Here is a 24,698-nt window from a genome sequence, read left to right as displayed (position 1 = left end):
TAGATCTCTTGGTTGTTGTGCTTTTTGCCATGTTTTATGTTCAGATCTACATCCTCACATGCTTATATGTTCAGATCTATATGTTTAGGGTTTATGCCATGCTTTCCCTTGTTTCGTGCCTCTTTTTGCTTTGAGTTAATGCTAGGGTTATGTGCTCACATGCTTGTCATGCTTTGCTTGGATCTATGTGTTTATGTGCTTTTTGCCATGTTTCATGCTTAGATCTACATTCGTACATGTCTATATGCTTGGATCCATGTTCTACCATGTCTATGTGCTAAGCTTTCACATGTTCACACACGCATTTCCATGCCTATGCTTAGATCTATGTTTTCACATGATTGTGTACTCGGATCTATGTTCTCTACACACTTTATGCTATTTTCCATGTGCTTATGCGCTCCATGCCGTGTTTGTGTGCTTAGGTTAGGTTATGTTTGTCATGCCATATGCTATTGTAGCCCTTTTGTCGCTTTATCTTTCTTTCTTGTGTTTTGGCCTATTGGTTCGGACCCAATCTAGACCCTATGGTCTTTGTCACTATCCGTTCGCCTTGGCCCATATCAAAGGGTTTGGATCACCCAATTTTCATGTCTATGCTTGCTTACTTTTATGCTTTATGCCTGTGTTAGTCTCTCTAGTTCTAGGCTTTGCCACGTTGACACCCTTGGCGGGTTTGCGGTTGTGTAGCTGCATCCGACACCTATGACGTTGTGTTCAGATGTAACCACTTGAGATGCATCTTCGTGATGCCGGTTGCCTTATGCATACCTTTCCCTTTTTCGCTCCGTGAGATGATATGCTTGTCATGCTTGTCCGTGCCACCTGTTGGGTTTATAAGCAGGCCAACATAAATCCAGCGGCTGCAGTCAGTAGGTTTAGGAGTTTAGCCTTCCCCTTTGGTTATGTACTTTTTAAACCCTCTCCTTCCTCCTCTCTTTCTCCTTTAGATGACTTGTATTAGGTATATCATGCTTTGTACCATTCGTCCTCATCTCTTGAGTATGGCGATCCCTGTTTACTTTCCTACATCTATATTTTGGGCCATGCTCTAGGGATGTAGACATTTACTTTCCCGTTCTGTGTGCTTGCATTATGCATGATGTATGTATATACTTGCTCTCCCTTTTCGGTGTGATTGTCACAGTCTGTGTCATCTAAGGTAAGCGATATCTAATTTCCGCTATGAAAGTGAAGTGACATGTTGCCGAATTTTCGCTGTGGAAATTTGGTACTCTACCAAATGCCTTAGGAAAGCATAGATTGAGACCACATCCATTTAAAAGCCAAATCTCATGACCTCCATGCATGTAAAACCCTGAAAGCCAATGCCAAAATCTTGTTTTTACTGCCAATTCCAAAAATTAAGGTTTTATCAAAACAAAGGATTGTCCTTGGATAGGCGTTGTGGGGGTGCCTAACACCTTCCCCACACGTAACCAAACTTCCGGACCTAAAAATCAAGATTTTTTGCCATCCACATTAGATTAGGAAAAATGCCCATTTTCTTAACCTAGGGTAATAAAATCAACTAGAAATAGGTGACCAATCACACTTTAGAAAAACCCAATGATTGGTAGTGACTCCACTTACCTTTGGTAATCCCTTAAAATTTGGCCCAGATTTCTACCATAAAACCAAAATGATAGGCTAAGAATATATTGACCCCTTAAGTAAATTAACCAATTTATTAGCCAAGTGAATTAATTAAGTCAATTTAACATGCAATAAGCGTGGTAGTACAAACAAATCACTAAATAACTAAATGCAGTGGAAATTAAATTTAACACGGGTGATTTGTTTACGAATGGGGAAAACCACCGAGACAAAAACCAACCGGGTGAATTTAAGGTCACCACTCCCGAGAATCCATTATTATCAAAACAAGCGGTTACAAGTAAAGGAATTCCAATACCTTATACTAACCTACAGTTGAACCCTTATCGTAATACACAATTAGACTTGTAATGTAGTGACAATCTCTCCTTTTCAATGCACGACTCCAAGTACGTGACTAACCAATCGATGCGTAGATCCTAGTACGTGACTAACACACCAACTTGAGAAGGATGTTGGTTGCAAAGTTTTTCAGTTCATTCACATGATGAAGATCAAGAAGCTCTTTGGTTACAAAACCCTATGGCGCACAAACGTAGTAGCTTCTTCAAGAGAAAGATGAACTAGGGCAAATTGTCTCCGGTCACAATTTGAGTGAATAGTCACTTTGCATCAAGTTGCATCACCTTAGACGGCCCTTAAAATAATCCTTATATATCTTTAGGGTTGTGAGAAAAGAAACCCTACACAAATAGCTTGGATATGTGTGAAAAACAGATCTGGAAATCTAAATTTCGTAATTCTCTGTAGATACAGTTTCTGTCAAGAAGTTGTTAAGAATTTCTCATTAGATCTTGATAGATACATCTATCGAGCTTTAATGAACAACACTTCTTCACTTGATTCTTGGACAGATTTGCATGACTTTAATATTTGGACTTAAACTCTTGTTCCCTGAAGTATTAAACACATCCTAGATCTACCTAATTACAAGTAAAGTGTATTTTGTCAAAGGATTAGCCAATTCTATATGACATATGTTCTTAACATGTTCCACATATGTCTTAACAATCTCCCGCTTTGGAAATCCATGACAAAACCACAACAAACAAATGAAATATGAAAGAAGTCATAAATCACTCAACTCATAATCACTTGTTGAATACAATAAATCTGATCCTAACACAAACTCTTGAAAAACTTTGCAAGAAGAGAGTTCATGGCATGATAGATTTTGACAACTTGTCTTTCTGAAATACTTTAAACAAAACTCATCAAGACATCTTAGTGTAAAACAGAAATAAAAGATTGCACACATAAGAAACATGTGTATAAAGAGAGAAAAGAAACAACACATGAAGAGATAGGTGAAAATGATAACAACATCATCAAATATATATATATATATATATCAAAGATATATACAATGTTTGCTATCACTAAGTGGTCACAATACTGATGTACAATAAGATAATGTATCTAAAAGAACTTAGAAAAAAAAAAATTAACGAAGGTATCCGGAGTTTAAATCCCACTCCCAACAATTAAAAAAAAAAAAAAATCAGCAATACATCTCGTCATCAATGGCTATGATTTAATAATCAACACTTTTGAACCGGTCACTACTAACATGAAAATGCAGACTATCTTTTGACCATTAATCTCTACCATTTTGGACACATGTAGCTTTTATTTTTTGGGCAATGTTTTCGTAATTGTATGTAAATTATTATTGACAACTATCTTAAGAGCACATGTTAAAGTATTAGCAAAAAAAAGAGCACATGTTAATGAATATTTAGTTTTGAATTGTAAATGATTTAAAATAGAAAAATAAAAGACTTGATCATGATTCATTGGTTGTTTGCGTTTCCTGTGTATACAAATTCAAAATTGCTGTATGTTTTTTTACTTAATATTTGTGTAGTGGTACTCTAAATGAGAAATTAATATAACATATAAGAACATCATTTTACCTAAAGCTAAACATATGAGGTAAGCCCCAATTATATTGTATTAACCACTTATTTTTGTCATTAGTATTTCCTGTGTGACTTTAAAACATAACTAATCACACAACTCACAATGAATATTGTAACAAAAATACTGATAATGTGGTAGAATTCATGATGATTTAATCCATATATAAGTCTTGAATTAAAAAATTTGGATAGAAGTTTTTATTTTATTTATTTATTTATTTATTTTTTTAAAATTTTAGAATATTGATATTAGGTTTGATTTGTGACAAACCTAACATCCAAACAGTTAATTCTTCAAATTAAATGTTGAAGAGCCAATTTAACACTTAGGTCAAATTCAATTAATTTTTGTAAAAATAAAACCCCTTATAATCAAAATAGTAATTTAATTTTAAATTTAGTATTAAGTAAAATAAAGTTTTGCATAACATAACTTTTTCTTAACAAAAATGAGGCTGTGACAAAGCTAAAGAAGTTTTGAAAATTTTTTGGTAAATGAAAATATAAGATAATTGTTCGTTTGCTAGAAGCCTCAATTCTTATTCATAAGAGAAACGAAAAAGAACCTCAATTAACTCTTCTTCCATGCGCTTAGCTCTTACTGATGAAAACTTGGCTTAACCAGTAGTACCATAAAATATGAGACCATCTCAAAGTCACACCCGGCCATTCATATGATACAAGAGTCATATTAAATTTTGACAAAAATACACTAGTGGTCCATAAAATTTACCGATTAAGTGCTTTTGGTTCCTGAAGTTTCAAATGAGCATTATTAGTTTCTAAAGTTTAAAAAATAAGTGCTATAAATCCCTCCGTTAACTTCTGTTAGTTCCTTTTATTATTTGTTTAACGAAGTGGTGACAATTCATTTTTTTATTCACATGACAACTATTTTATTAATAAAAAATTACACATCAGATTCAAAGCAACCCATTTGTATTACCCACCCAATTCAATCAAGTCTAATGGATCTGTCGCTCAAGTTCCTCGGAAGTCTAATGGATCTCTCTTTCCCAAATTAAAACCGGTTTGAAAACCTCCAAACGTGGTCTGGTCACCAGCCTTCCTTTTTGTCGTTATGATCTCTCAAGTTACTTGTCAAGACTGCAACTTTAATGCAAAAGTGTTGTCCCTAGGAATTTTACGACCACCTCTTTATTCTTGGTTTGTACTTCATCTTTGATGATATTTTGTAGTTAACTTTACACCATCTTCTAGATTGTAGAATAATCCCACTGAATCAAGATCTAAAGCCCTAACTGGAAAAGAGAGTGGATAGATTCAAAATTAACCTCAATTACAAGATTACAATTACTGGGTGGATCCCCATTGTGCAAAGTTGATCTCTTGACAAATAATTATAATTAAATCACTCTTTGAGGCTGAGCCTTCTTGATCTTGCAATGCAAATCATTGGACTTTGGGGTTCCTTTCGCTTCGCAGTTTTCTTTTTTCTATTCTTTCTCTCCTGTTGTTGATCATGAAGCTCAATAACGGGCGAAGGAGACTCGACAGAAACCGGTTTGAATTGGGTGGGTAATAGAAATAGGTTGCTCCAATGTGTAATTTTTTATAAATAAAAGGTTGCCACATTAGTTAAAACATGCAATGTTATTGTTTCATTAGACACATAAGCAAAAAAAAACTAACGGAAGTTAATAGAAGGACCAATAGCACCTATTTTTTAAACTTCAAGGACTGATAGTGCTTACTTGAAATTTCAAGAATCAAAAGCGCTTAGTAAGTAAACTTTAAGGACTAATAATGTAGTTTCGCCGTAAATTTTCAAGGGAGCAGTGATCATCTGTGCTCAATTCTATCCAAGCAAATGACGTCATGACTCATGACTCAGTTATTGAAACTAAAATATTAACCCAGCTTTGCTTGTACTCTAAAGTCCTACCAACTCCTAATTTTTCAGATTCTTCTATTATTATTATTATAAAAAATGGGAGAAGGGGATGTTACGAATGTGATTTGTAAAGCTATAAGGGTTATTAATCTAAAAGGCGTTTTAAGATTAAAAAAAAAAAGCTTTTGAAAAAGCAGTTTTATCCAAAATTTTGCAAAAATCACCTTTTAAAAAAGGTATACCAAACCAAGATTAAAGTGTGAAAAGTTAAAACTATTGACAAAGATTCTATGATATCTTTGTGTGTTTATGTAGCACATCTATTAGTAATAGAAAAAATACAAATGATAGTGGATCTCTTAGTAGCTCCCATTTTATACAAAGGTACATCACGAACTCTACTAAAAATTTATGATAACATTTAAGAAAAGGTGGAGCAGGTTAAGTGACTTGCAATCTTCTTAAACATTAACTTCATAGTTTTTGTAGATTCTAAATAGTTTAACTCATAAAGTACTATGTCGTCAAATAAAGAACTTTAGTTCAAATTCCATCTACACCAATTACCAAAAGTCAATTGATGTATTGAGTCATCAATCATCATGAAGTAAATTTCATAAGTTTAATCTTATGTATTTATCAAAACTTCATAGTGTTTTAGTATTTTTTTTTTTTTTTACTTCATTTTTTCTCATTAGATTATGATAGGTCAAATAAGATAGTGTCTATATCAAACCTAATGGTAAGTTTGGCCACATCATAGGATAACCCATGCTTCTTTTTTCTTTTTTATTCATCTTGTACTAAAAGTAAAATAGTCACACATGATACTGATTTTGTTACATTCATCAATCCATAACAAGAACTTTTTTATTATTTTAACTTCTTAAAAAAGCTATTGTTATAGATTGAACAACGGCTATATGCTATATCGTACCTGAAAAATATTATAGATACCATAGAAGGGAGGTGGTATTTTAGAGTATTTACATCTAGCTTTTCAAAAGCCATTGAAAGAAAAAAATAGATAGTACTGTACATAAAATGACATAAAATCGTTCTTATATCTAGCTTTTTGTTATTGTTCAAATTTTTTTAAAATGCTACATTATTATTAAATTTTAAAGAGCACTATAGTGTTTTATATTGGTTATTTTTTAATTTTTCTCTCTCTCTCTCATGAATGGTGGTTAATCTAGTCGTAAGTTGATGTCTTCAATGATGGCAAATTTGGCTATGGGGCATTGTGATGGTGGTCGTTAGACAGTAGTGCTGGAAGCAAGATAGAGTGAGATTATTATTTTAGAACATTTTAATAAAATATATTGCAAAATAAAAAGTAAGATGTATGATATATTGCAAAAATGAACCGCTAATGTGAAAAAAAATTAATTCTTTAAAGATGCTATTTAGGGTAAAAAAAACTTTACAAAATGGAATGTGACTCAGATGTTGTGCTTAGTGTCTTGCAATAGTGGGGTCGAATAGTTATAGGTCTTGTTGTAATATAATATGCAGGAGCCCTTCTAAAAGGAAAAAGAAAAGTGTTGCATGATGTTAATCCATATTTGTAGATTGCGTGCAGGTGCAACCGATTTACAAAAATATCTTTCTCCCTCCGATTGGGCATCCAATTTCACACGAATCACAGCATGTTGCCACTTGCCAAAACCGGAAAAAGGAAACGTTTGAATGACTTGGCATGTTGTGATTGGAGTATTAATTAAAACCCATGAAACAGAGCAATTTGACTTTCGACGTGTATTAATATTTGCATCCGCATCTTCTGATTCTGCGTTGCATTGGAACAATATTTGCCATTTGCTTTGCAATATTATACCTCACTTTCCTTCTTCCTTTTTAGCCCCTAAGTCACTCACCAACCTCTCTCTAGATCTATCTTACTTTTATATATATATATATATATATGTAAGTTTTCACTCTCTCTCCTTGTTTATGCTGTACTATTTTTATTTATTTATTATTAACAATAAGTGTTTGCATGTTTAAAGCTATATTATATATTTTTGTTTACTTAAAAGTCCTCTGCAGCTGTCACACTCTTTCTTCTTCCACTTCATTTTACTTCTGTTCCTGTTTTTCTTCGAAACCCACTTCTTCAAATTCGAAGATTTTCTCTTTTGCTTCTTTGGTTTTCTGTCTAAGACACAGTTCTCTGTGTATATCTGTGCCTCAGTAATTGAACAAATGCTTCAACCATTTTCAGAGGTACATATAATGGCTTAGTTGAGGTATGCTTTACATTTGGATTTGGAAACACTCCATTATTTCTTTTGTTTCTGTACTTCGTTATTACAGAAACAATACTATTCCACTTTGTTTGATACTAAGGAAGTGAACCAAAAGAATAGTAGGTAACTAGATACACAGTTTTTGCCTCTTCTGTCTTTTGATGTTTCTCAATATCTTGAATTTGGGGGAAAAAAAGGGAGTCAAGTATTGAGTTATGTCTCAGTTGGGTGAAGTTTTTTTTTTTTTTTTTTTTTTTTTTTTTTTTTCAGGGGTTTATACTTTTATATATAGTGAAATTGTGGCAGACCTATAATTTGGATTCAAACTGATGGGAGTTTGTCTATTTTGCTTGATTGGTTTTGGCAGGTAAACAAGGTGGCTTGAGTTGATATTTATTGGGGTCTAGAGATGTCAAGTAGAAGGGGGTCTGATCAGCCACCGCCTAGGCGGATTTTGCGGACTCAGACTGCCGGAAATTTAGGAGAGCCAATCTTGGATAGTGAGGTGGTGCCTTCTTCCTTGGTCGAGATTGCTCCAATTCTTCGTGTGGCTAATGAAGTTGAGTCTAGCAACGCAAGAGTTGCTTATCTCTGTAAGTTGCAGTTTTATTTTATATGATTTGAGTTGTATATATGCTTGTATGCTTTGTGTATGTATCTACACCTGATTAAGTATACTCTTTGATCCACTAGAATTAAGAAGTCAGTGGATTTAACATATTTTAAACTATGTTGATTTTTACTTGCTTTGATCTGTATCCAAATAAAGAAAAGAAAAAAACTTGCTTTGATCAGTTAGCTGTATATGATGTAAATATTGGGTCTTCCGTTGTTTTCTGGAGGTAGAACTTATGTTGGAATTTGGATTAGCAAAAGTGAATTCAGAAAAACAAGAAATAAAAACATTCATATAAGATATAGAATTTTAACATGGTTCTGCCAACTTTATGCCTACATTCATGGATGATGCAACCAAAATTCACCATCAACAGTATCACATGATTAATTCTCTTAAATCAAACTGACAACTCTCATGATCATTACAAACATAAACACTCTCAAAACTCTTATGAACATAAACTAACCCAGATCCCATTACATCCAAAGTAAACTTTCAATATCAATTAAAAAACTCACAAAGGAGACACTCACTATCCCAAAAGTACAATACATCCAATGATGCTCTCTCATTCACACAATTATTTGAAGAAACCCACTCTATGTTTTTCTAAGAGTCTTTTCCTCTCCCAATGTGGGAGGAGCCTTTATCACCACTATATATATAAAACTTCACTACATATTCCTTGGCAGAGTATGAATACCTTCCATAGTTAACAATGAATACCAAATTACTTTCTTAACGAGGCATAGACTATAAACCCACACTAAGAAAATTCAAACCAAGTAAAGTTAAGAATTTGAGGCAAATTCTAAATAATATTCCACCAAGCAATTCACCTTAATCTAAGAAAGTTTTCATGAACAAATTGATCATTTTTTCTACATCTGAAGTTAAAATTGAGTGTGCATATATTAAACCAATTGCAAAATTGTACAAAAACTCTTTTCTTGAACCACACTAGAGCTTTGATATCAGTTTGTAGGAATTTTTGGGGCTAGAGAAAGTGCATTAAAAAAAAATCATATAAGACACAAAAGTTTAATGTAGTTCGGCCAACTTCATGTATCAATGGACAATGACAACCAAAATTTTGTATCAATGATATCACAATATCACATAACTAATTCTCACAAACCAGACTCACAGACACTCCCAATATAATATTGATGATATTTTCAATCACAAACACGCTCAAAACTCTCACAAACACAAACTAACCCAAATCCCATTACACCCAAAGCAATCTCTCAATACCAACTAACAAAATCACAAATGAGACACCCACCATCCCAAAACCCCAATACATCCAATGGTGCTCTCTCACTTAAATAATAGAAAAATACTCAAAATACTCTCTAAAGAAACACACTCCATGTTCTTCTAAGTGTCTTTCCTCCTCCTATGCGTGAGGTCCCTTTAGCAAGAAAATATCCATTCTGTCTGTTTGACAGTTTTTCACTTTTGGTAACTTATAACAGGAAGTACTGGTCTTTTATTTCTAACTCACACTTATACTATTTATATGGTTTTTTCTATAATCAATAACATTTGAGTTTGCTGTTCAATTGCTAAGACATTCTTTTCTTCGTTGATTCTATTGTTTATCCTAACTAATAAATCACCACATTTGGTTTTGTCTATTTTTATATGTTATATTATGTCAGAATTTAACATGGTGTATATCTCTTAATGAATACAATGGGATGCTTTCTGAACTCTGATATGTATCTGAACTCAAATGCATATTTTTGTCAATGCTGGAATTAGGTCGGTTTTATGCCTTCGAAAAAGCTCACAGACTGGATCCTACATCTAGTGGACGTGGTGTTCGCCAATTTAAAACTGCACTTCTTCAACGTCTAGAGAGGGTGAGCTTTAAAATCACTTGCTCATTAAATCTACTTTTTCTTCTCTAGTAAGCAATATTATTCTAGAAGGATCATGATCAAAGGTGTAACAATTTATAGAAAGAAAATTCATATACCTATCATGATTTGCGTTTTTTTAGTGAATTAGTAATTTCATTCAACTGAATGGAGAAATATAAGAGGAGAAACTGTAAGCACAGTACAAACATACTGGCAAAAAAACTGCATACAGAAAAAAAGGAATATGCCACGTACTATGGAGAACCCTGTTCGGAATGGAATTTTTCACCTTTTTTCTTGTTTCAGAATGCAAATTCTTCATTTTTGTGCTTGCAGCAAGTATCAATCTAACAGCATTCATGATGTTCTGCCAAACTTGTCTCACTATCTTCATCGAACACGTAATTAATATAGTCTGCCAAACTCTCTTAGTGAAATGATCACTCAGAAAGTAGGTGACAGCTGCTTTCCAGTTCATTCCTACAATCAGTGCAGAGAATGTCTCCCATATAACTGCAATTAACCTGTTTGATCCCTGGTTGATAGCTTATTCGTGATTGCAAGTTAGTTTATAAAGGAATGATTTGGAATAGATTTTGTAAACCATACCAACTTCCACCAAGAAACAAAGGGGAATTTTGTTCTAAGTGCTTCCAAGTTTCAGTACATTAATATTTAGCATTCTTTGAAGGAAGCTAATTAATTGAGTCTGTGGTACTCAAAACAACTTCATGTAGTCTGGTCCTAATAGACAGTGAGTGTGTCCTCAGATCTAGCTAGGGGCCAACATGGCAGCACCATTTATCATCTTGAAGTTAAATTTTTTTTTACTGTCATTTTGTTTGCCACGTCACAGAGAGCTATATGGTCGTATTCATAATATATATATATATATATATATATATATTTTGATAAGTAATGAACTTCATTGAAAAAAGAGAAAAAACAGAGGAAATAAATTAGAATATGGTGGTCCATCAGGATGCCAAAAATCATGACAAAAGAAGATAGTATCTCCTTGTCCCACTGAGAATTTCAAAAAATTTCTTGCTCTGTTCCTCAAGCTGAGGATCCTTTTCCATTCTCATATGCTCTCTTGTGGGACTCTAACTACCCAAATGCTTATTGCTCTAAGATAAAGCTTTACCCAAGCAACCATGATAGAGCATGCCTGAGCAAAGAGATTCCATATTTGTCTCATAACTGCAGCTGTATTATTCTACTCTTCCACCTTCCTCAAACTGTTAGGACCAAGTTAGAACTCAATGGAATCAAGAAACAAAGGAGGACACTCGAGAATTGGAGTTTCTGACCCTAAGTGCCGATCAGCACTTAGCTTAGAAAACACCTCACTCTAACCAGAATTGGCTGTCAAACCAGACAACATTTCAAACTCATCTTGTATCTGCTTAATAGTCTCAATTTTGATTTGGTATTTTTATCTCAGATATTGCTTTTGTGTGAGGACTGACTTTAAATGATATACATGTTCAGTGCCTTCTATTTGGTTTCTCCTTTTTTTTTTTTTTCCTTTCATTTTTCATTTTTCTTCCTTTTGAAGTAAAAGTAATTTGCTCTACCTTAAAAAGTGTTCCATAATGTTTCAGGATGTCATTACCTTTTGGCTTTAATTCCCTACAATTTCTAATCAAGGGTCTCTCTGAAGAAATATTTATCCACTCTTATTTTATTTTCAGGAAAATGAAACGACATTGGCAGGAAGGGCGAAGAGTGATGCTCGAGAAATGCAGAGATTTTATCAGGATTACTACAAAAAGTATATTCAAGCTTTGCAGAATGCTGCTGATAAACATGACCGGTTGGTTCTCTGAGAGAATTGATGTCTTGTTGATTACTTTCTTGATGGTTGGCTCTAGTGCATTATATTTATTTGATATTAAGTTTATGTTCCTGACTCAGTGCCCAACTTACCAAAGCATATCAAACTGCTTCTGTCCTATTTGAGGTTTTGAAGGCTGTAAATCAGACTGAGGCTATTGAAATGTCTGATGAGGTGAAACTGAATGCATTTTACATCTTACTTCTGAATGATATCAAGCTATTGGGACTTTCTGAAAAGAATACTTTTTTTGTCCAAGAACCCTCATGTGCTGTGGTTGCATTTATATATATGGATGAAGTAATTATTTTCATTTTTCTCTTTTGTTGTGGTAATTGGACAGTATTTCCCTTTTGATTTCTATTGTAGATTTTGCAAGCTCACACTAAGGTCGAGGAGAAGAAACAGTTATATAAGCCTTATAATATTCTTCCTCTTGATCCAGATAGTGAAAATCAGGCTATTATGAGATATCCTGAGGTTTGTTCCAGTTTTCTGGTGTGAAATAGTTGATTTTCCTTAGTTCTTGCACACTTGAGTTTGATTTTGAATTATTTATTTGCAGATTCAAGCTAGTGTTTCTGCACTTCGTAACATCAGGGGTTTGCCATGGCCAAAGGACCACCAGAAGAAAGTAAATGAAGACATTCTAGACTGGCTTCAGGCCATGTTTGGTTTTCAGGTGACTTGCCAAATTGTTTGTTGACAATTACTTGGTTTTTCATGTTTAATCAGCAGGCTACTTTCCATTTGTTAATATACAGAAAGATAATGTTGAGAATCAAAGGGAGCACTTGATTCTGTTGCTTGCAAATGTGCACATAAGACAATTCCCAAAGCCTGATCAGCAACCCAAGGTCTTATTTTCTTAGATTGCTCGGGATTTTATTTTTACTTTCTGAGACCATCTTTAATTTTCCATAACATATGCTACTTTTTGCCTCTTTAGTTGGATGATCGTGCTCTGACAGAAGTGATGAAGAAACTTTTTAAAAACTACAAAAGGTGGTGCAAGTATTTGGATCGCAAAAGTAGCCTTTGGTGAGGCTTCCTATTTTTTATTTTTTATTTATTTCAAAAATATGTTTTGTTTTGAAGTGCCAAGTGGATTAGTTATAGTGTTGTGTGCAACAGTGCTATACTGCTGCTTCCTTGTGCTGTAGTTGGTACTTAAAAAGCACCTTAATTTCTCTGTTTCTGTATTTCCTATTCTCTTTCATGCTAGTTGATGCTAAACGGTCAGGCACTCATGATTTGATATATTGCTCTTACTTTATGGCTTTTTTAATTGGCAGGTTACCAACAATTCAACAAGAAGTGCAGCAGCGAAAATTACTATACATGGGTTTATATCTTCTTATATGGGGAGAGGCTTCAAACTTGAGATTCATGCCAGAATGCCTCTGCTATATTTATCATCATGTATGTACAGTTCAAATTGTTCCTGAGATTGCAATGAGAGAAAAATGAATTAGCTTTTCTTTTTCATTTCTTTAGGGCTCTAAATCATAAGGAGATGTATGAGAGATTTAGATGCTTATGAGAATTAATTCAAGTGTGGGGATGTTGCATGGAAGTTGAAGGAACCATAAAGACAAAATTACTTTTAATAATACTTTACTAGATATTATAAAGAGATTATAACTGAAAAAATGTACATAATTTGTTTTTTCATTTGATTTTTGATGTGCTATAGTGAGTAGTTGGGAATGCCAAGGTCATGATGTGAAGGGCTACACGTTTGTTCCTATTTGTAATTTTATGATCTATTGGTAGGAGAGGTTTGGAAGATGTATGTGGGGTTGAATGGGCTGCAAGAATATGCAAGTCAACTCACTGACTTGGTGGTTTTTTGAAATTACTTTATACAATATGATAGAGGTGCCACCCTAGTTGTTCTCATAGACTTCATAGGTAGTGTAATTTTGCAAGCTAAGGACTTACTAATAAATATATTAATTAGTAAGCAATATCTAGCTTGTTCAGTCTAAACATTTTGATGAGTATGTACTAATTATGTCCAAATATTTCTTTTCCCCCCTGTTTTAGGAAACAGAGATAGAGGTTTTTCTCTTAAAATAATAATTCCATAAATAAACCTTTACGGTTTATTCAAGTTATGAGATATTGTCAAGTGTCTAGTCATTAGAGGTTGGTAGGTTTAAAGTATGCAGTGATATCATTGTTACAAGTATACCATTGCAAATTTCTAAAACGTGGAACCATGGTGTATATTAGAATTTTCCATAAACTTATTTGTAGTACATTCTGGTCATTACCATGTTTCATACATTCTGCCTTACACTTAAAAAAATTTCTTTAGTTGAGTTGTGGAATTTTGGGTCTCAAACCAAAAAAAGTAGAAGAAGAAGAAGAATAGGTATGGAGTGGTTGAACTTTGGCCAATTTAAAAGATAAATTATGGATGTTCAGAATAAATTTTACTAGACTTGCTCTGAATTTTCAGGTTCTTATACATGTTTCATATTTATAGTTTTTATGATATTTATAGTCTCATTGAATTGGTTACTATCATTGAAAATTGAGTATCTTGATTGATTTAAGTATAAATATTCATTTGTTGTACTCCAATCTTTATAGATGGCTTTTGAGTTGTATGGAATGCTGGCTGGAAGTATTAGTCCAATGACTGGTGAGCCTGTAAAGCCAGTCTATGGTGGTGATGATGAGGCTTTTCTAAAGAAAGTGGTAACTCCAATATATGAGACAATAGCAAAGGTGTTGCTTCTGCACGTTCTGTTGGGTCTATAAAAATGCAGTTTGTTCTATTGATATTTGACTGCTTTGTCTTACCATTTATTTTGTGCTTTACAGGAAGCTAAAAGGAACAAAGGAGGAAAAGCAAAGCATTCTCAGTGGAGAAATTATGATGATTTAAATGAATACTTCTGGTACAACGGGTTTTTTTATTTATTTATTTTTTATATGAATTTCATATGTACAGAATGTAGTATATTATTAAAAATTATGTTGGTGTGAATTGTAGGTCAGTTGATTGTTTTCGGCTAGGTTGGCCTATGCGTGCTGATGCTGATTTCTTTTGCCAACCTCCGGAAAAGCTTCGAGCTGACAAAAAGGATGTATGTTGTAATTTTGGGTTATATGTTGCTTGTTTGTTAGTTTTCTAGTCTTGTTTATCTTTCTTTGAAACATATAAATCTAAATTTATTTCTTTTATTGATGAAGATTTTTTTTAATGAATCTTAACTTATTTCATTGTAAATTCATGAAATATTGTCCCTTGATGGAACGGGGAATTTTCTTGCTCTATCTTAAGCTTTTTTGTACTAAATATGCTTCAAACATATATCCATACAGTCAGGGTATGTTTGGAATGGAGGGAGATGGAGGGAGAGAAGATGAGAGTAGAAATGTAAAAGCTGTGTCTTGAGGAGACGGTTTCATGCTCCTAGTTATATTTGTAATATTTGCCTCTTACATGTGGCTTATATTGCTGTTCATTACTTACATGTACAGAGACACTGCCTAGGTGAGGAAGAGTTAGAGAAGAGAAATATAAGGTTGGGGTAAATACTAAATAGGGAGGAATCAGATGTAACAAAAAGTAAAGGCTAGGTTACTGTAATTATTGAAATGAAAAGAGAGGGGATAAGGGAATTGAATCTGAGAAGAAAGAGCCAAATCCCAGGGTTTGGGAGAAAGATATAATGAAAGAGGATAGACTAGAGCAAAAAAGCCACTTGTTGCAGACCTAGGTTTTGCGGTAGAGCTTTAGTGGGATTGGAGAACCTTACTAGAATAAGTCCTGAACAAGTTTAAACTGGGGTTCAACAAATCAACAACAAACAGCCAGGAAACAGTAGTAAGTCAATTGTAACCAGATTAATTTGAGGAACTATTTAGATCAGGAGAAAGCTAGCAACTATATCAGGAACTTGAGTAGAAAGCCACAATTGAATTTGTCCAATCAGTCTTTTCAAACTCATTATGGAAAGAACAGGAAGCCTATAATGGATGGTAAACAGTGCTGCCTTTCAAAATACCATGCACTAATTGATTTTTTCTTTTTTCTTGTAAATATGTGTGTGCGCACGCGCGCGCGCAATTAATCTTACCAAATTGGGCGAGGATCTTTGAAGACAACCTGCACATGAGCACTTATTCTCTGGAGTAAGGCCCCGGACTAACTGAAGTATCCATTCCCTGTGTGTATGTTAATACAAAATTCAGATGCAGGTGTACAAATATGGATACGTTGATGCCCTTCTTGAGAGCAGTAATGACTTAAAAACTACTAGTAGTACTAGCATAGTTAGTATCAACAGCTATTGCTTTTGTTGCTATACCCTTAATTATGATTAATAGATTTATAGGTTTCTGTTTTTGTATCTACACATTTATATTCTGCTCTCTGTCTTCCTAAATTCCTGTATTTATAGTTACTGTCATAGTCAATGATATGGATCTTTTATACAATATGCCACTAGTCCACTTAGTTTCTTAATCTTATTGATGGCATTTTAGAGTAGCACATACATTGAAGACCACAAACTGCTCCACTTAATAAACAACATTCTTTTAATTTTGGGCTTTAAATAGCTGACATGTATCACTCTGGGCCTTACACACACAAACACACACACACACACACACACACACACATATATATATATATATATATATAAGTTACACCTAGTGTAATTTTAGGGAATATGACATCTCTCAATATCTTTTTATTGGATCCAACTTTTGACAAATCCACTTTTGGATTACATTTTCTTCACATCCCCTCCATGATCGAAAAATTTCAAGACGATCAAACATTTGTAACTATGTCATCATTCAAATTTTTAGATTTCAAGTTTTTGTACTTTAAAATTATGTATAAAAGATGATTTTGTGGATTGAATAGAAAGATGATTAACACGAAATTTGGAGTATGTTAAAAACATAGAGACCATGTAATCCAACAGTAGGATTTTCATAATATTAATAAAAGTAAATAAGTGGTGTAATATTGGTTAAAGTCACACTAGGTGTAACTTGAAATCATTCCATATGTATATATATATATATATATATATATATCAACTTAGTTAACCATGGTATCAATACTCAGCTTGTAAGTTATGTTCCCCTTTTGTAGGAGAATATAAACCCTATTGCTGGAGTTGACAAAGTAGGATTTTTAAGAATTATAATTTGCATTTAAAAAAAAAAAATTTGGCTAAAATGCAAACTGCACTCTCTAAGTTTGACAAAAATTCATTTTAGTCTTTTAACTTTACTTTTCTTCAATTGAGTTCTCTAAGTTTCAAATTTATCTAAAATGCAAATTGCACCCTCTAAGTTTGACAAAAATTCATTTTAGTCTTTTAACTTTACTTTCGTTTAATTGAGTTCTCTAAGTTTCAAATTTATTCAATTGCCCAATTTCATTAAAAAATTGCCATTAAAAAAATATTTTTCTCACTACTAAATCTGTCAACCTGATTTTGGTTAAAACTATTGCATTTCTAATTGTGGAAATTATTGATATTCAGGATGAGAAACCTTATACTGGTGATCGATGGATTGGGAAAACTTATTTTGTTGAAATACGCTCATTTTGGCATATCTTTAGAAGTTTTGATAGAATGTGGAGCTTTTATATTTTGTGTTTACAGGTAATCCTTTTTCTAATTTTCTTATCATTGTGTTTCCTGCCTTTTTTCCCTTCCTAATATTATGAACAATGTTCAAATACTCTGTCTAATTTAGGCGATGATCATCCTTGCTTCGAATGGGTCAGGGAAATTAAGTTCCGTATTTGAGGGTGATGTTTTCAAGAAGGTGTTGAGTATCTTCATAACTGCTGCAATATTGAAGCTTGTACAAGGTAGGAAACCAGTTGAACGGGTTCTGTTGGTGCATTATTTATTTCTAATCTCATGCATGTGGACAAAACTGTATTTGGCTATTTTCTTTCTATTTATTGCTTCTCTCCTACTTGTACTATATCTCTGTTCTTCAGCCTTAGAGAATTAACATCAGATGTTCTAAAAAAATGCTATTTGGACATATCAAAAAGTTACTTTATCTTTTTTAACACACCACTTTACAATACACCCTATATCACATCTTCTATTTTTAGATTACAACAAATTAAAATAATCTAAAATAAACCTGATCTATGTTAAAAAAATTAATAAAAAAAATATATTTTATCATGTGGCTCCATTTGATGAAGAGAGGCAGAGAAAGAGGGAGAGAGAGGACGTGGGGATGTGTGTGGGAGAGAAAATTGAATAAAAATAAGAGAGGAGAGAGAGAGAGGACGTGGAAATGTGATGTGCCAGAGAGAAAATTGAATAAAAATATCAAAAGATGAGAAGGTAAAATCTATATATTTTTCAGTTTGGCACAAGGAAAGAAAGGAACAAGGTTTCCTCTATATTGCTATGGTATAAAATGCCTTTCTCTCTTTCAAAAAGACATGCATTAAGTGGTTTATATAGGTGCACAAAATAGGGTAAAATTTGAGCACAAATCCTTCTTCTAGCAGGACTCGGATTGCAAGTCTTAATTTTTTTTTTGATAAGTAATAAGAATTCATTGATAATAAAAAAGATACACCCAAGCACACAGGGAGTATACATGGGGGAGCAAGTCAAGAACGAAAATTACAAAAGTCAAGTAAATCCAAAATAGAAAAAGGATGGTTTCTCCACACAGAGAACCATTCAAGTAAGGTTCGGATGAAAAGAAGCTTGAGGTCAGGCATAGCACGCTCAAAGTCTTCAAAGCATCTACTATTCCTCTCCTTCCAAATACACCACATCAAACAAAGAGGAACGACCTTCCAAATAACTCCATTGCGGAGGCGACCAAAGTGACCTTGCCAGCAAGCAAAGAGACCAACAACAGACGAAGGCATGATCCAACACACTCCAAATAAACCAAAAACCATATCCCATAACTCCGAAGCAACCGGGCAATGAAGGAAAAGATAGTCAACACTTTCACTACTACACTTGCACATATAACACCAATCCAAAATGCAAACCTTTCTTTTCCTTAGATTGTCAATAGTCAAACATTTCCCCAAGGCTGCGGTCCAGACAAAAAAAGCCACTCTAGAGGGGATCTTCTGCTTCCAAATACTTTTCCAAGGGAAAATATGCTCACTATGGCCAACAAGAAGATGGTAGTAAGCACTAACCGTGAACCCCTTACTCTTACAAGGCAGCCAAAATCTCTTATCCTCCTCGATTCCCCTTACGGGAGTGCTATAAATGGAGTTGATGAAGCTCCAGAAAGCTTCCAATTCACGATTATGCACCTCCCTACAAAACTGAATCTCCCAATGGAGGACTCCATTGGAGAATCTCATAAGATCCGCCACACTTGCCTCTTTGCTACAGCTAATCCTATATAAATCGGGATAGCGGACAGCGAGAGAGGAAGTCCCACACCAACGATCTAGCCAAAACTGCACTTTTGAACCATCTCCAATATCATACATAATAAACTGAGATAAAGAGTGCCACCCCCTGCTAACATTCGCTCAAGTGAATGTTGGTGAAATACTGGAGAAGTTTCTGTCTGCATTATTTTCTTGCTCGAGTGAGTCTTCATTTTTCTTGCACAAGATTCATTTTGCTTGAGCAAACTTAGTTGCGCTTGGGCGAAAAATGAAAAAGTTGTTCTTAAATTCTTTCAACGGGAGCTCTTGACAGATTTTTAAGCTAACCCAAAATACAACCAATTCAAAAACGTTTGACACGTTTTTTCATAGGAAGCAGCCAACACTAAAACCTAACAGATATGTTTTCATCAGAATTGCATCTAGGAGTCATGGCAAGATAGGGTTGTGGGCCCATTTGATAATCTATGATTTATGGATTCTCCAATCTGAAAATAGGCTTGCCAAACACTTCGGAAGCAACATCCATGTCCAAAAATAATATCCAAACTAATAAAATATCATCTTCATTTTTTTTTAGTACATTTAGAATTATAAGATTGTTAAACATAGTATCCTTATTAAATGTTTCATTATACATTGATTTTTGGCATGCAAACAGTGAAATAAATATGTCAAATATATATTCAGTCAAATACTTGCCATCTCCACATATCTAGATTTTTGGGATTTACCATTTATGACACCCATGTCGAACTGTGAATGAGTAGACATGTCTGTCTCCAAATCAATTATCGGAGGGAAAATCAGCTGCATAGGAATTAATACAGCTGCTTGGGAGTTTTGGTGAATTGACGAAAAGAAAAAAAATTTCTTATTTTGTCTCTAGTTTGCTAGTCCTTAGGCATGATGACATCAAATAATTTTGCCACAATTCATAATAGTATTAGATTGACTAAAATTTAAACTGGCTGTCAACATACCGCAACCTTCCACATTTTTCCGGGCTTGAGGCTGGTTATGAACAAAATCAATGACACAAAGCATAGGCATAGGTGATAGGCGGAGTTAAAATGACCCACTAATCTATTCAAGGAAGCAATACGTGGCAAGAATTAATACAATGTACCAACAAGAACATATTTCTCCATCAAGATGTCAAAATCATTAACATTGCATAAAACTTAAAAAAAGAAGATGTACTTTATTAGGGCCCAAAATAGAGATAGTGAATTCAAGCACCTCGATTTACAAGATTAACAAAAATATCGAAGTGTGTCCTAGAGGAGAGTGGGGTGAAAATTCCCTAGCAACCATTAGTTCTCTTCAACATTTTCATGATTTTGGTCTTTTTAAGTCTCCTGCTTGTTTTGCTAAAACCTGTTTGGGGTTTTTGGTTTTCGTTGCCTAAGCATATTTTAGTTTTGGAAAAGTTTGGGCATTTTCTTAAGACTCAGTGATATAAAGAAGCCCACCATATCCTTCGCATACATCTTTACATTCAATTATCAATATGACATTCTCCTGCTTTATAAGATAGTTGTGATTTGATTATTTTTGTGTTACTGCTATTATTATTATTATTTTGGAACAATTGCAGCTGTCCTTGATATAGTCCTGAGCTGGAAAGCAAGGCAGAGCATGTCATTACATGTCAAGCTAAGATACATTTTGAAGGCTGTTTCTTCTGCAGCATGGGTCATACTTTTACCAGTAGCATATGCCTATAGTTGGAAAAATCCTCCGGGGTTTGCACAGACCATTAAGAGTTGGTTTGGAAACAGTCCAAGTTCACCATCTTTGTTCATTTTGGCTGTCCTCATTTACTTATCTCCAAACATGCTCTGCACAGTGTTGTTTCTGTTCCCATTCATTCGCCGATTTCTTGAAGGATCAAACTATAAGGTTGTGATGCTCATGATGTGGTGGTCTCAGGTATGCAGATGCATGTTTTAAAACTTTTCAATGATAATTGTCTATTGCTGAATGAACATTACATTTTGCATGCCTATGGGTATGACATGTGAAGCTCATTTTTAGGTTGCTGTTTAACTTAATTCATTCCATACAGCATCTCTACCATCTTAAGTTTTTCTTTCTTTCTTTCAACCTTTTGATATCTTGCAGCCTCGGCTCTATGTTGGAAGGGCAATGCATGAGAGCACGATTTCTCTTATCAAGTAAGAGAACAGTGTTTGATTTTTGGGTCAGCATGGCTTGAATGCGATTCACTGATGCTCTTGCTGATTATCTTCTAATTTTTCTGATTTCTAGGTACACTGTGTTTTGGGTTCTCCTGATTGTATCAAAATTAGCATTCAGTTACTACATAGAGGTATTTCATTTATCTTTCTTCAGAGCTTATGTATGAGTCTTATTATTGCTGCTATGTCTTTCTTTGTTGTTATTTCTTGTATGGTATACCTTTATTTGTCTAAATCATATACATCAAACAAATTAGTGCTAATAAGTGAAATATTGGATGGGTTTATTTACCAAATAATCATTGATTTTATTCAACTTTTATGGTCAAATTATTATCTATGAATTGCTCTGGCAAAGAACTGACCTTTTGGGAAACATTTGTGCTTATTGTGGAAGTTAAGGGAATTTTTTTTTTGGTATTGATTAGTTAGTTCTGCACGTCTGTTCATTCTCATGATATGTAATTACAATATCCTTGGGTGTTTTACTGACAAAGTTGTGGGTGAATTATAAATGCTCACTATTTTTTTTTTTTTAGTAGTCACTAGGTATTGCTAGTAGATAAATTATGGTATTAGATTTCAATGAGTGGATTGTTTCAATTGGCAAAAAAGTTGAAACATTTTGGATTGTTTTTGAAATTCAATGGAAACAATTTGAAAATTTGGAAAAGCATTAAAGCTCTAGGAAATATGAAACAAAGCTTCTTACCTTTGATGCTTGACCAACTGGAATGCAAGAGATGTTTGGATATATGGAAGGAACCTTTCACTTTCACTGATAAGCCTTGTAACTGACTATTTAAGGTATGTTGCATGCATATTGAGCATCGTTATCCAATGATATTAGTGAGGAATGGAAGAAAGATGCTACCATGACTTTAAACTACTTTAAATATTTGCTCTGAATTTGTTAATCAGTTAAAAAATTCAGAAAGGCATGAAAATGTTTGGACAAGCAGGGAAATTCTTGGTAATATAGAAGGAACCTTTCACTTACATTGATAAGCCTTGTAAATGACTATTTAAGGTATGTTGCATGCCTTTTGAGCATCTTTATTAAACGATACATGTCAGGAATAGAAGAAAGATGCTGACATGAATTTAAACTGCTATAAATATTTTCCTTGAATTTTGTCAAGCAGTTAGAAAGTTCAGAAAGGCATGAAAATGCTTGGAATGGCAAGGAAATGTTTGGTAATATGACAAAAAAATTTTAACATTACTAAGCATCCTTTTTTTTTTGATAAGTAATAAGAATTTTATTAATCAAACTGAAAAATAGAATAAAGCAAGTACAAGGTGTTCATGATGGTGAACACAGAAATGCTACAAACAAACAAACAGCAACAAACAAACAAACAGCACCAAACAACAAAAATAAACTTAATGAGCAATACTAAGAGACGAAATAAACTCCAAGATAGTGGAACAATCTGAGAAGCCCCAACATCTAGACCAATCAAATACAGTCCTTTGGCATAGCGCTTGTAACTGAACCAAGGATTTCTCGGTATCCTCAAAAGAGCGCTGATTTCTTTCCGTCCAAACAATCCACATCAAACAGCCAGAAACCATATTCCAAATGTCTGAATTAAATTTTCCCAGCCAAAAACTCCAACAATACACCAAACTTTCCACAGAACCTGGCATGACCCATTGTGTCCCAAAGATTTGAAACATATAAACCTACAAAGAGTGAGCTATAGGACAGTGGAGGAAAAGATGATCCACTGTTTCCTCATTCCGATGACACATACAACACCAATTCACCAAAATGCGACCCCTAGGCATAAGATTATCCAATGTAAGGATCTGCTCATGAACCGCTGTCCACACAAAAATAGCGACCCTCTTAGGGATTATAGCTTTCCAAACACCCTTCCACGGAAAAATGGATACAGCTGCATCCCTATTGGTATTATAATAGGACCTGGTATCAAATTTGCCATTCCCTTTGAGACACCAATGAGAAGTGTCACTCCCACCTCCCCTAGGGATCCGAGGTTGAATAATAGTACCATATACTATTAATAGTATTTTGTAGCTTGTTTGTGTGGAGGGGAAGGAGAGAGGAGTAGTGAGGAGGGGAGGACTGAGGAGTATGGTTTAATGTACCTTGTCTAAAAGCTTTTTAAGGGGGGAGGGGGAGGGGTTTGAAGGGATTTAGGAGGGGTATCTTACCGCTCCTAACCCCTCTTTTTTAATTCCCCAAAATTGGAGGAATTTGGAGGGGGAGCGGAACGGAGGGGTTCCAGTTCTGCCTATATTAAAAATTTTAAATTGTCAGCTTTTCCCCTATGATGCCAATTTGTATCTATTTCTTTGAAATTAGCAAATGAGAGTCATAATTGTCAATTTATAAGACCATTCCCCTCCCCTCCCCTCTCCTCCCTCTACTTAATTTTTAAAACATCCAAACAAAGGATATGGATATCTATTCCTGTTCCCCCGCTTCATGTTTAAAACATCCAAACAAGGGTAAGGGGTAACCATCTCCCTCCTTCCCCTCTCTTCTCCTCCCCCCTTACCCCTACTCTCCTCCTTTTCCAAACTTCCAAACACACTTTTTGCCTGTGTATTTAAGACTATATAACATATACAAAGTACAAAAATTATTTTTAGAATTATAAGTTGCGAATGAATATATGTGCATATGCATGGGTGTGCAAAAGAGAATTTTCTGCAGTCCATAGGAGATCAACCATGTATAACATTAATTGTAAGTTGGATAGAATCTAATATGGTAAAACCATGAACATTTGACTGAATTGGTTTGACTGATTCCACAAATTCATGTAGTCGAGTGATTTAAACATATTGTTTGATGTTAGATCTATAGATGTAATATATTCTAGGATCTAGCATTGGTTAAATCCATCTGAAAATTTTCTTCTTTGCAGATTAGGCCTCTTGTGGCTCCAACAAGACAAATAATGCAAGCTACTGTGAGAACATTTCAGTGGCATGAGTTCTTCCCTCAAGGTAATAGCTTGAGTTGGAAGAATTTTTTTAATTTATTGTGGACATGGTTTGTAATGTCATTAGTTGCTGTTTGCAGCCAAGAACAACATTGGTGTTGTGATTGCAATTTGGTCTCCAATAATTATTGTAAGTTATGTTTGTCCTGG

At 34.1% G+C, this 24,698-nt stretch overlaps 1 protein-coding gene across 2 annotated transcripts in view; it reads left to right on the top strand.

Moving 5' to 3' along the window:
* Window positions 1-7,407: 7,407 nt before the first annotated feature.
* The window catches only part of LOC115986857 (callose synthase 2-like), a 28,548-nt gene continuing 11,257 nt past the window's right edge, over window positions 7,408-24,698 (top strand). The window contains exons 1-20 of one of the 2 annotated variants that reach the window (XM_031110208.1): window positions 7,408-7,623; window positions 8,014-8,239; window positions 10,036-10,136; window positions 11,834-11,955; window positions 12,057-12,150; window positions 12,346-12,456; window positions 12,542-12,658; window positions 12,741-12,833; window positions 12,926-13,017; window positions 13,272-13,398; window positions 14,578-14,715; window positions 14,812-14,888; window positions 14,984-15,077; window positions 17,502-17,624; window positions 17,719-17,836; window positions 20,964-21,298; window positions 21,491-21,543; window positions 21,638-21,698; window positions 24,471-24,552; window positions 24,629-24,678. In XM_031110208.1, coding sequence (XP_030966068.1) covers window positions 8,056-8,239; window positions 10,036-10,136; window positions 11,834-11,955; window positions 12,057-12,150; window positions 12,346-12,456; window positions 12,542-12,658; window positions 12,741-12,833; window positions 12,926-13,017; window positions 13,272-13,398; window positions 14,578-14,715; window positions 14,812-14,888; window positions 14,984-15,077; window positions 17,502-17,624; window positions 17,719-17,836; window positions 20,964-21,298; window positions 21,491-21,543; window positions 21,638-21,698; window positions 24,471-24,552; window positions 24,629-24,678 — 2,172 coding nt within the window. In that variant the 5' untranslated portion in view covers window positions 7,408-7,623; window positions 8,014-8,055. Of the gene's footprint in view, window positions 7,647-8,013; window positions 8,240-10,035; window positions 10,137-11,833; window positions 11,956-12,056; window positions 12,151-12,345; window positions 12,457-12,541; window positions 12,659-12,740; window positions 12,834-12,925; window positions 13,018-13,271; window positions 13,399-14,577; window positions 14,716-14,811; window positions 14,889-14,983; window positions 15,078-17,501; window positions 17,625-17,718; window positions 17,837-20,963; window positions 21,299-21,490; window positions 21,544-21,637; window positions 21,699-24,470; window positions 24,553-24,628; window positions 24,679-24,698 lie in introns of both variants that reach the window. The other variant, XM_031110207.1, reaches the window with a different exon arrangement.

This window comes from Quercus lobata, chromosome 4, assembly GCF_001633185.2.
Source record: "Quercus lobata isolate SW786 chromosome 4, ValleyOak3.0 Primary Assembly, whole genome shotgun sequence".
NCBI classification, from domain to species: Eukaryota; Viridiplantae; Streptophyta; class Magnoliopsida; order Fagales; family Fagaceae; genus Quercus; species Quercus lobata.
This window is presented reverse-complemented; position numbering and strand designations above follow the sequence as displayed.